Genomic DNA, 13,162 nt, shown 5'->3' with positions numbered 1-13,162 from the left:
ACCCGAAAGTATCATATTATAGATTTCCATATATATAAATTTAGCACGTGTGCTTATTACCTTCTCTATAGTCATATGTGGATATGTATTTGGCAAGTGTTTAGTGAACATCTAACTTATTTTTGAGCATGTATATTGGATATGGAAGCTATCACCCTTTATTATGTGGATGTTTTATACAATTAGGTGGTCCTGGTACAATTACTTAATTAAGTAATCATTTTAATTTAGTTTAGTATATGTGGTATGAATATGATATGTAAGTTATTAATCATATTTTCATTTGTTATAGTAATTAAAATAGTGTATTATGTAAACATCAAAGTAAAAATTGCACATTTGTCCAACGAGTATTTTTAAGAAATTAATGGGTATACCCGATACTCGACGGGTAACGGACCGTGTATGGGACAAAGAATTACAACCGGGTACATGCCTGGGATTACTAATACCCGGCCCATGGCCATTCCTACTCCAATCGTTAACTGTCACGTCACCCCGTCTATCCAATAGCTAATAGTTGGGAGTGATAAAATCCAATAACCGTAATAATAATTGCAATACTTTATATTTTTATTTATTTATTTAATCCTGGGTCAAAAAAAAGGAGAAAATAATAATTATTAGTAAAAATAATAATAATGGGAGTTTGACGTGAAATCCCGGAACGGTAGGGTGCTCGGAGTGAGTGAGTGTGCAGATAGAAAGAAGATAATAATCAAATCCAAATATCAATATCAATAAAATCACCACCGTCTGTCTTCTTCTCCGTCAACTTCTTTTCAGATCACCCTTAATTAATGGGCCCCCGTCAGACCACCTACACCACCAATCCAGACGACTACAACCTTCTAGAAGAAGTCGGTTACGGTGCCAGTGCCACCGTCTACCGCGCGATCTATCTTCCCTCCAATGACGTCGTCGCCGTTAAGTGTCTGGATCTCGAACGCATCAACAGCAATCTCGTAATTTCATTGCTCCTTAATCTTTTTACTTTTTATTCTCGCATCAATTTAGCTATTTAGATAACTAAATAGTACTAAAAATAGGGCATTTTTGCTTCCTTTTTATTGAATCGGAATTGGTTTTGATTCCGGTTTGTTATCGTGATCGAATGCACGAATATGTTATGAAGTTTAATTAATGTAATTGTGTTTATAATTGTTGGAATTGACATTGATCTTGAATTTTAATTTTAAATTTGGGTCATTTGACATTAGAAGTGAAAAGGCATTGAAGTTTATAAAGTTTTATTTATTATGATCTGTGATATTTGTGCTTTGAGCTTTGCTTTAGTGTAGACGCATTAGTCTACTTGGTACGGCGGTCGTCCGAGGGACGTCGTGGGGCGGCGGCGACCCCACTCTCTGTTTCCTTAGCTTCGTCGCCGTGCCTCCTTCGTCGAGATCGTCGGACCCTTGACGACGAGGACGTGCCTCCTCCTCTCTCACACACACACACATATATATAGGATTAGGTTCAAGAGTGAACACTAGTGTAGTTTGCGAACTAAGTGAACTAATCCTGGCCATACACGTGTGTAGATCAATGGCCAGGATTTGATGTTGAAATACACTAGTGTATTTTACGATTTGATGATGAGATCCTGGCCATACACGTGTGTAGATCAATGGCCAGGATTTGTTCACTCAGTTTGCAAATACACTAGTGTTCACTCTAGAACCCCACCCTATATATATATATATATATATTAGGCCCATCCCTCATTTCCTTGGCTCCATTCTCTTTGCCCCATCCTCACACCCATCCTACGTGGCGCTGACGTGGAGGCCCATCCTCCATCAACCACACCGAGTAGCCTTACCTGTATAAAGATTGGGGCTAGCAGAACAGGGGTTTTAGTTGATTCACTTCAATAAGTTTGAGTGATTTTGGGATGTGTTTGACAATTATGTTGTTCTCATAAATAAGTAAATTTAGGATTTTTTTGAATTTTTTATGGTAAGTCTCAATGTGTCTTCGGAAAAGTTAGAATTGATATCTCCACAAGCTGTTAACGATAGTTTATCGTTATGCTTTTGTAGATGTTAACCTCCACAAGCGGTTTATTTAGATAGTAGATACATAAAAATCCCATTTAGTTTTCCGGAGAAAATAACAATGATTATATAGCAATTTAGCAACAAAGTACTTTATCCGTTAACTTGAACATACCTAAGAATCTTGAAAAACATTAGTTGATGCTAAGTTCATCATATTAAGCAAATATTAGTTATAATCAAATTCGCATTGATTCTCTTCATGGGCTTCATTGAAGTACCTGGCCGTAGTTGTTAATGGTGAATAGCAACAAATAACGGTAAGGTACCTATATTCTACATAGCGAATAGCGATAAATAGCAGGCGCTATTTTATAAATAACGATACACTAGAAATTTATTTATATGTATATTATATCCAAATACCCTGGTATATATGCTATTTTACATGTATATTTAACAAAAACCTAAAATCCAGCTATTTTATAGCTATATTTAATCGCTACTTATATTTAAAAAAAATAAAAAAAAATAACTGAAATCCTGCTATTTATGGCTACATACCCTGTAGCGACCTTCGACCTATACGCTACACTATTCGCTATAGCGACCGCTATTGACAACTATGTACCTGACTTCATTTTTCCCACAAACCACATTCCCGTTTTGTCTTTTTTTTTCCTTTTACACGCTTATATACTACATATATACAATATCACTTGTGTAGCAAATATACCTAAAGTGAAATTTGGTAATGATTATAACTTGTGTAAGGACTGGTTACAGGATGATATTCGAAGGGAAGCCCAAACAATGAGTTTGATAGACCACCCTAATGTGATAAGAGCATTTTGTTCATTTGTTGTCAACCAAAATCTTTGGGTGGTTATGCCATTCATGGCCGAAGGTTCATGTCTACATCTTATGAAAACAGCGTATCCAGATGGCTTTGAAGAATCAGCGATCGCATCTATTCTCAAAGAGACCCTTAAGGCTTTGGAGTATTTGCATCAACATGGACACATACACCGTGATGTTAAGGTCACTATATTTACTCTTCTTCTTATTGTTATTAGAGTAAATTACGTTTTTGGCCCCTGTGATTATATCACTTTTACTATATTAGCCCAAAATAAGAATTTTTAACATATCTGCCCCCATGGTCTCTATAACTAACCATTTTGGCCTCTAAGTCTAGGGATGTAAACAAGCCCAGAGGCTCGAGAGCTACTCGTTATCGGCTCGGTTAAAAGCTCGAACGAGCCGAGCTTTAATGAGCCCGAGCCTGAAATAGAGCTCGTTTAGTTATCCAGCCCGAGCTCGAGCCTGAAATACAAAGCTCGATTAGCCTCGCGAGCCTAAACGAGCCCAAACAAAAAGTTATTTATTTTATGTATAATATATAATAATGATGATAACATTGGCGAGCCAAGCTTGAGCCGAGCTTTGGATCGTTTAAGCGATACTGAAGCGAGCTCGAGCCGAGTTTTTAGCTCGTCTAAGGTTGTTCTTAAAATAGCTCGAGCCGAGCTCGAGCTTTAGGTTTTAATCGCGAGCCGAGCTTGAGCTCAAATAAGTAGACTCGAACCGAGCCGAGCTCGAGCTCGAGCTTCATAAAAACATGACGAGCCGAAATCGAGCCCAGTCGAGCTCGGGCTCGACTCGGCTCGTTTACACCCCTACCTAAGTCTAGAGATCATGGGGGCCAAAATGGTTAGTTATAGAGACCATGGGGGCCAAAATGGTTAGACTTCGGGGCCAAAATGGTTTGTTATAGAGACCATGGGGGCAGATATGTTAAAAATTCTTATTTTGGGCTAATATGGTAAAAGTGATATAACCACAGGGGCCAAAAACGTAATTTACTCTTGTTATTATTATAAGTTATTCAACGTTATTTTGGTCCAGGCTGGAAATATACTTCTTGACACTAATGGGGTGATAAAGCTTGGGGACTTTGGTGTGTCAGCTTGTATGTTTGATAGAGGGGATAGACAACGTTCTAGAAATACTTTTGTAGGAACTCCTTGCTGGTTAGTACATGATCTACTAACTAGGGCTGTAAACAAACCGAACGAACAAGAACAAGGCCTTGTTCGTGTTCGTTCGGTAAGGAATGAACATGTTTATGAATGGTTCACGAACGCTTACCAAACGAGATTTCTTGTTCGTGTTCGCTAAGGAAATGAACATGTTCATGAACACTTACCGAATGTAAACAGACGCAAATGAACACAAACGAATGTTATATATTCATTTTAGAATAAAATTTGCATTTTTCATCAGAAAGATTCGAATAAACCACCGAAAAAAATATAAGTTCTTAACATAACTATCTGAACATAGTTGACATAATTATCATAAACATAATTCGAAATTAAGAAGTTTGTCAAGCTTTAACACAAATTGAAACTGAAATGGTCAAATGAGGGATGTTGGTGGAGGCTTACAGTTTAACTATGGTTTAAATTTTTAAAAACTAAAAACAATAAAAAAATATAACATAAAAAAACCCTTAAATGAACGAACACAAATAACATAAATGAATACATTACCGAATGTTCATGAACATCCACGAACGACCGCAACCTCTGTTCATGTTCGTTTGTTTAGCTTATCGAACGAAATTTCTTGTTTGTGTTTGTTCATTTATTAAACGAACGGACATAAACGAACTTCCCGCCGAACGGCTCGCGAACTGTTCGCCGAACCTTCGGTTCGTTTACAAGCCCTACTACCAACTCTGACTTCTTTAAAATATATTTTTGGTTATTTTTTTCAATCTCTTAGGTCACCAGTGACTTGATTTTAATTCAATGTTACAGGATGGCACCAGAGGTGCTGCAACCAGGAAGTGGATATGATTTCAAGTGAGTGTACCTAAATCTTTTTATTTAGAAATTGTTTACGGTTAGAAAATATAAATGTTTAATGTTTTGAGCGAAGAATTACAATTTGGTAATAAGAGTATAAGACACCATAATCATCATTTACAGGGCTGACATTTGGTCGTTTGGAATTACCGCACTTGAGTTGGCTCATGGTCACGCCCCTTTCTCAAAGTATCCTCCAATGAAGGTTAGTATTTAAGTAATGTAATCAATATATATATATATATATATATATATAGAGAGAGAGAGAGAGAGAGAGAGAGGAAGGTTAACGTACATTACGGCTTAACGTACATCACCTACGACAGGTAATTACGCACGTTCATTTTAAAATCACGCATGTTATAACTCAAAAATCCAAAATCACGCATGTTGAAACACAACAATCACGCATATTGAAAACATTAATCACGCATGTTATATAACAAATCACGCACGTTGTTGTACGTGAAGTACGTTAAGCCGTAATGTACGATATACTTTTTCTATATATATGTGTGTATATATTATGGAAATTTATGTTATACTTTTGTGTCATAGGTTCTCTTGATGACTATTCAAAATGCACCCCCTGGACTTGATTACGATCGGGATAAACGGTTTTCTAAGGTGTGTGTGTATATATATATTTATTTTGTAGGAGCATGCAATGTTACATTCTTACATAAACATGAAAAAATTGACGGAAAGCCGCTTATGTGTTATATTTTTTTAACAGTCTTTTAAAGAGTTGGTTGCGATGTGTTTGGTGAAAGATCAAACAAAAAGGCCAACTGCTGAGAAGTTGTTAAAACATTCTTTTTTTAAACAAGCAAAACCACCAGAGCTCTCTGTAAAGAAGCTTTTTGCTGACTTGCCGCCACTGTGGCACCGTGTGAAAGCTCTCCAGGTTTGCAATTCTTGTTTTATGGTGTATAAAGTGTCACGTTTTTTTTTTCCTTAATTTTTGTTGCCTGTATAGCTTTCGTATAATTTGTGAAATATGTGCATAGATTAAAGATGCTGCCCAGCTAGCTCTTAAGAAGATGCCGTCAGCAGAACAAGAAGCCATATCACAGGTTCGATGATTTTTCTTTGTATATTAAATCAGCTTTATTTTTAAAATATAGTTTCATGTTTATCTAATTTTCTTTTCGTAATTTGTGTTGCTTATATCCAGAGCGAGTACCAGCGAGGCGTTAGTGCCTGGAACTTTGACATTCAAGATCTAAAATTCAAAGCCTCCTTGGTATTATTCATCCTATACATCTTGTTAAATTTGCATCTTGACTAGTAGGGCTGGCATATCGTGTATACCCGTACACGATAAGACACGACACGATAAGACACGATACACGAAATCCCATACACGAACACGACACGATAACTTATCGTGTCCTTTTTTTCGAACACGAACACGACACGATTACACGAAAATTACATGTTACTACCTGTTAACACGACTGTTCGACTGTTATACACGAAAATTACCTGTTAATACCTGTTAACACGAACAAAAACACGAACACGACATGCTATCTGAGAGTTACAGAGGGAGTTTAGGGTTTTATTTATTTTTTTAATTGAATGAGGAATGAAAATAGAAAGGAATTAAGGAACCCACACGCACCGCACATGGCTGATGAGTTTTATTTAATTTAATTTCTTATCGTGTACTAACGGGTATTAACAGGTAAACAGGTATTTAACCTGTTTATACACGAAAATTAACAAGTAATCTCGTGTCTACCTGTTTGGTACACGATACCTGTTAAGGCCATACACGATACCTGTTAAGTTCGTGTAGGTTCGTGTCGTGTATTCGTGTAAAATTGCCAGCCCTAATCTTGAGTTCTTGTACTTATATAACTGACTTTAAATTAATTTTTTAAATTTTCGCTAAAGGTGCAAGATGATGACGAAAATCAAGATGCCAAAGAAGATGACGCGCATGCTACTTCATCTGCCAATCACGTAACGACATTTTATCTAAACCGTTCTTAGTATGCCCTTTGAATGCATATAATTGTACATCATAATGAAATACTGATATATGCTTCAGGATGCATCCGGTTCAAAGGCTACACCTGGCGAACTAAACTCCACAAGCGAGATTGTTTCAAGGCCAGTTCTCAATTCGTGGTCTTTTCAAGTTTTTACTAATTTTTTTAATGTTTAGAGTAAAATGCCATTTTCGTCCTTGAGATTTGGCCAGTTTTGCGACTTTCGTCCAAAGGTTTGTTTTTTCGCATCTGGATCCAAAAGGTTTGAAATCTTGCTATTTTCATCCTGCTCGTTAACTCCATCCATTTTTCTCCATTAAGTTAGCAAAAAAGACGGAAGTACCCCCGACCGAACGGAGAAAAATGGATGGGATCTAACGAGCCGGATGAAAATGGCAAGATTTCAAACCTTTTGGATCCAGATGCGGAAAAATAAACCTTTGGACGAAAGTCACAAAAAAACTGGCCAAACCTCAGGGACGAAAATGGCATTTTACTCTAATGTTTATTAGTTTCTAACATTTATAAACTTGTTTCAGTGATGAGGTGGTCCCGTCTGAATCCCCGAGCAATGAGAGAAATACTCCGGAAAGTGATACGTCAGACGGTAATAAAGGGAACACTCTAGAAAACAACAGAACAAAAACCGAGCAACTCCCATCTACCTCAGATAAAGATGCAATTCCAGCTAAAACTAGAATTTTAACGGGAAGAAATCGACAAACGCAAAGTGGGCCCCTAGTGGCGGGTGTGGTCTTAAATCATTCTAAATTAGAAAGAACTCGTACTTTAGAGAGGTTTCACCGTAATCTTTACTTATTTCATCGAGTCTTGTAGGGGTGTTCATGGAATCGAAATATCGAATAACGAATTTTCGAATACTTTTTTTTTTTTGCTGGAATTCGGATCGAATTCGATTAAAAACTGCTCAATGTGATTCGAATTCGATTAAAAATTCGAATTCAAGTAAATTCATTTTGATGCTAAGTTAGGTGTAAGTTATGGGCTTGATAATCGGTTTGGTAGTGGGCTATTAAAAGACTTAGAATAATTTATAGATGAGTAAATTACGATTTTGGCCCCTGTGGTTATATCACTTTTACCCTTTTAGCCCAAAAAGGAATCTTTTAACATCTAAGCCCCCAACGTCTTTTTTTTCTAACCCTTTTGGCCCCTAAAAGAAAATGGATGGGGTTAGTGTTAGGGGCCAAAAGGGTTAGAAAAAAAGACGTTGGGGGCTCAGATGTTAAAATATTCCTTTTTGGGCTAAAAGGGTAAAAGTGATATAACCACAAGGGCCAAAATCGTAATTTACTCTTTATAGATTAATTTATGCTATAGCCCAAATTAAAGTTATACGTGTATTATATATAAATATAATAAATAAATATGTATAGTTTTAATTCGAATTTCCAATCGAATCGAATTTAAAATTATAAATTTGTATTCGATTTACTGGACTCGAATTGATTCGAATTCTTGATAATCGAAATGAATTAAGTCGAGTTTCGAATTTTTCGAATCGGAATCGAATTCTGAACACCCCTAGAGTCATGTGATTACTTACATGGAGATTGAAGATTTACATAATTAATTCTTTTTTTTAATCAGGTCTGACAATGAAAGCTCACAAGCAATCGATAAAAAACATCTGGTAAGGAGAGCTCCCAGTTTTAGTGGTCCTTTGAATCTTCCAAACCGCGCTTCGGGAAACAGTTTATCTGCTCCAATAAAACCAACAGGAGGTATTCTTTTTTTTATCTCTCACATTATTAAATATTAATGGAAACAATTGTTTTTTGACCCGCATGCATATATGTTGACTTTTCTACAGGATACAGGGAATCATTGGATGAAAAATCAAAAGCAAATTTAGTACAAATAAAAGGACGGTTTTCTGTGACATCTGAAGATCTTGATCTTGTAAAGGATATTCCGATATGTACAGTCCCCCGACGATCGCCTCAGGTAAGAAGAAGAATCCGCTATTGTTTGAGATTTAAACTTTAACGAACTTTTTAATGGTTCATGCATTTGCCTCTGAATGGTTAAGCATTATACTGAGTCTGAATGGTTAAGACCTCTTATCTGAATTGGTCAGACATTTGCCTCTGAATGGTTAAGTATTATACTGGCTCTTAATGATTTAGACGTCTTACTTCTTATTGGTTCAGCACTTAATGGTTCAGACCTCTTACTGGTTCAGCACTTAACCATTCAGAAGTTGTCAAACAACCCCTAAGTGAAACTTTGTATAAAATAAAATCAAGTTGTCTATTACTTTAATGCTTTTTATAATATATTATAAAAATAATCTCATGTACTTTATGTATTACTTTATTCTTTTTATATAATCTAAAAAAGTTATATACAAAAATATGTTTAAATAAGTTCCGTTTAGTTCCGTTTCTACTTAAATTTTTATGTAACACAACAAATGATGAAAACATCTGTATACTAGTATTTTGTTTTAATTAATTTTTACTTTTATTAAATCTTATCTTTAATATATATCTTTTTTTTTTTTTTGCAAAGTGTTTTAATTAATTTTTACTTTTATTAAATCTTATCTTTAATATATATCTAATTTTTTTTTTTTTTTGCAAAGTGTTTTAATTAATTTTTACTTTTATTAAATCTTATCTTTAATATATATCTTTTTTTTTTTGCAAAGTGTTCATATCTAAATGACTAATCTATACGTTTTTATCTAATGCGTTAAATATGTTAAAACAGGACTCATCACTGAGGAAGTCTGCAAGTGTGGGTGACTGGATATACGATTCAAATAAAATGGTTTGTATAATTGTATCCCATTCAACTTCCTCTTCATATAACTTCATAAAGTTTTTTATTCTAATTTCCTTTTTTTTTTCTTTCCGTTTACGGTTAACCAGCCTATCCCTAGGGAGAACAATAGCAGTTCTGTACATAGCAATTTACCTGCATCATTCCTAATGCCACACCTTCAAAACCTTTTTCAACATACATCACTTCAACAGGTAATTAATTACACCATATTTACTTCTAATACAATATTACAAACATGATTACATGACATTAACGATATTTTTTCGGATATTTCGGATATTTTTCGGATACTTCGGATATTTTTCGGATACTTCGGATATTCGGATATCCGAAAAAAATAAAAATTAAATTTTCGGATATTTTCGGATAATCCGATTATCCGAAAATTCTCAAAATCACTATCCGAATCCGAATTTTCGGATTATCCGATTTTCGGATATCCGAAAATTCGGATATTTCGGATACGGGTTTTCGGATATTTCGGATTCGGATTTTAAATAAATACCTTGTTTCGGTTTCCCCAGGATCTTATTTTGAATTTGTTGAATAGCTTACAACCAGCTGAGGTGGCAGAGGGTGAGTCGAAATTTCTATTGGATATTAATTTGTTTGTGAATGAGTTTTATGACAATTTTTTTTTTTTATTATTTCAGCTTCTCAAAATGGGAAATTGCCCCCATTGCCTCGCACTCCCGAGAACAACGGATCTGTATGTAAACAAATTCAAATTTTACTTTAAATTCAAATACTATATTAATTTGGTATTCATTACCAATTTTTCAGGTTGAAGTTTCTGATAGAGAACGTTTACTGCTTACCAAGGTTTCTGAGCTACAATCCAGGTTCAACTAACATCTAAACTGTGTCTTTTTTTACTTTTATTATGGAGTCAAATGCCATTTTCGTCCTTGAGGTTTGACCAGTTTTGCGACTTTTCTCCAAAGGTTTGTTTTTCCGCATCTGGACCCAAAAGGTTTGAAATCTTGCCATTTTCATCCAGTTCGTTAACTCCATCCTTTTTTCTCCGTTAAGCTAAGGGTATTTCCGTCTTTTTTGCGAACTTAAAGGGCAATTCGGTCCTTTTCAGGGATATTCAGTCTTTAAGTTAGCAAAAAAGACGGAAATACCCTTGTGGCTTAATGGAGAAAAATGGATGGAGTTAACGAGCAGGATGAAAATGGCAAGATTTCAAACCTTTTGGATCCAGATGCGGGTAAACAAACTTTTGGAAGAAGGTCGCAAAACTGGCCAAACCTCAGGGACGAAAATGGCATTTTACTCTTTATTATGCTTTTGTTTTGATTTTTTTTTGGTCATATTAAGGTTAACTACCTTGACCGAGGAATTGACTGCAGAAAAGTTAAAATACTTACAAGTGAGTTTGTTTAGATTTTGTACTTTCGGTTAGTTATATTATAAAAATAAAATGTTAAATTATCCGCTGCTTTCAGTTGCAAGAGCGAGTTGATGCAATAACAAGTCGGGAAGATGGGCAGAAAGGTGAAGCTGATGCTTGATACACTCGTGGAAATAATGCTGTATATTCTGGTAAAACTAATTTATTCATTTTTTATAAAATATTTGTTTAACGGTGTCTTATTTAAACCTAACTAACTACAACTACAATCGCAAGCAGTGGTACTTAAAATCAAGAAAATTGGGTGATCTTCCTCAGCTGTGTAATAAGTTTTGTTTAAAGATTTCCCGATCTTGAAATGCCAAAAAAAGGAAAAAAATCGGGTAGTGAGGAAACCATTTCTTTGATTCATTTTTCATAGAAAGAGAGAGTGCCTGGGTTTGCAGTTTGCTGTTATAGTAGGAAGCAAGATGGCTTAATTCTTTGGGCTGAATCTCTTGAAGCTCATTATATATATATATATATATATATATATATATATATATATATATATATATATATATATATAATATATCATGTTTAATGTTGTAGCAAAATGTAATTGTGAAGGAACAAAGGTTTACATGATAAGTTTTTTTGATGTATGTTGAGATTTTATGTAACTGTTGTAATCCCATAAATGTGAATAAGACAATAAACTGAACTACTTTATGAGTTTGTTTTTATTTTTGGGTTTGGGAGAAAATCCTTCCTTAGTGAAATAAGGATGCAATAATGTAGCCATTTCTTAATATTATAAAATTATGTTAGTTTTTTTTTTATTTTTTTTGTATTGATTATGATGATCAAATTTAGTTAATAAGATGTAAAATAGGTAGAATGGTATTTAGTCATTTAATATCTAAAATTGTGGTTGTGGAAGTGTTTTTGATAAATTGTTTAAGAATATAAAAAAGATAAAGATGAATTAAAGTATGGTATTTAGTTATCAAGTATCTAGCAAGTTGTTTTATATTGATTAATAAAGAGATTATTTAAACATATAATAACCGAATAACCGGGTTAGTTTAATACTAGAGCATTCACATTCGAGTTCTTATCCAGATCCTTGTAATTTAACTAGAAGACATTTATCTTCTCAATAAGACATTTATCTTCTCAATTTAAAGATTTTCAAAAAAGCTCTGACATCCAATTCCTTATATTTATATCTATTCAGCTAAATATATTCTTTTAATTAATTTATACTATTTTTTTCTCTATGGACACTCACAAAAGTATCACAAGGATGATCAGTATTTTGAAAGGTTTTTAAAATTTACATTAAAATATAAGAATAAGACATGATTTACCAATTTAGATGTGAATGCTCTAACAAATAATATGATTATCATGAAGCATTACAAATGGTATGACCCTCCTTTGTTTGATAACCTATTACACGTTCTAAACATTGGTCCGCCCCTTGGTAGTCGCCCATCAACGGTTTCTCACTACTTTTCATCAATTTTGGTTTGGTTTCGTTGGATTGTCTAGCTCACATAGTCATTAGCTCGTAATCAAACCGACTATATATTTCTTATCTAACCAACCGTAAATAATCAGGCTTCTCAGTGAACGCGGTTAAGAAGGAGATTGTTGAAGGAAGAGGCGCTGAGAACTTTCAAATGATGTGGACAAATTGGGTTCCATTGAAATGTAACATTCATGCTTGGAGGGCGGAAACGCATAGACTCCCCACACGTATTGAGCTTGAGAAACGGAACATTTGTGTTGGTTCCACGACTTGTGTTTTATGTGAACAAGGTAGTGATTCGACTCTCTACCTGGTTACTGCTTGCATTTTAACTGCTGAGATATGGTGGAGAATTGCGTCTTGGTGTAAAATCCCGTTTTTTTTTTTTTTTTTTTTTGCCTTTGATATCCGGGATTTGCTTAACATCTATAAAGGGGCTGAAGGAGGATCGCGTGATAGAAAGATAGTGCACGGCATTGCCGTGGTCACTCTTTGGTCTATTTGGTTAGCTCGCAACGATAAATTGTTCAACGGGAAGAATGCTAAAGTTATGAAGGTAGCGCACAACATCAAGTCTAGATCATTTTTTTTGGTTTAGATATAGG

At 34.7% G+C, this 13,162-nt stretch overlaps 1 protein-coding gene across 1 annotated transcript; it reads left to right on the top strand.

Moving 5' to 3' along the window:
- The first annotated feature begins 664 nt into the window (after positions 1 to 664).
- On the top strand, positions 665 to 11,411 carry LOC110920784 (serine/threonine-protein kinase fray2). The gene is made up of 22 exons (XM_022164980.2): positions 665 to 965; positions 2,787 to 3,041; positions 3,909 to 4,033; positions 4,826 to 4,870; positions 4,997 to 5,078; positions 5,432 to 5,500; positions 5,610 to 5,780; positions 5,884 to 5,949; positions 6,051 to 6,119; positions 6,776 to 6,844; positions 6,933 to 6,994; positions 7,413 to 7,670; positions 8,485 to 8,618; positions 8,708 to 8,841; positions 9,610 to 9,669; positions 9,771 to 9,875; positions 10,209 to 10,260; positions 10,338 to 10,393; positions 10,468 to 10,526; positions 11,008 to 11,059; positions 11,136 to 11,232; positions 11,321 to 11,411. The coding sequence occupies exons 1-21, from the start codon at positions 801 to 803 to the stop codon at positions 11,199 to 11,201; spliced, it is 2,154 nt and encodes a 717-aa protein (XP_022020672.1). The 5' UTR covers positions 665 to 800; the 3' UTR covers positions 11,202 to 11,232; positions 11,321 to 11,411.
- Positions 11,412 to 13,162: the final 1,751 nt, after the last annotated feature.

This window comes from Helianthus annuus, chromosome 17, assembly GCF_002127325.2.
Source record: "Helianthus annuus cultivar XRQ/B chromosome 17, HanXRQr2.0-SUNRISE, whole genome shotgun sequence".
Taxonomy (NCBI): Eukaryota; Viridiplantae; Streptophyta; class Magnoliopsida; order Asterales; family Asteraceae; genus Helianthus; species Helianthus annuus.
This window is presented reverse-complemented; position numbering and strand designations above follow the sequence as displayed.

Excerpts from the sequence above, each read along its gene's own strand:
- LOC110920784 (XM_022164980.2), top strand. The coding sequence starts at position 801 with ATGGGCCCCCGTCAGACCACCTACACCACCAATCCAGACGACTACAAC. Across the intron at positions 3,042-3,908 it reads ACATACACCGTGATGTTAAG|GCTGGAAATATACTTCTTGA; the intron begins GTCACTATATTT and ends ATTTTGGTCCAG. Across the intron at positions 9,670-9,770 it reads TATACGATTCAAATAAAATG|CCTATCCCTAGGGAGAACAA; the intron begins GTTTGTATAATT and ends ACGGTTAACCAG.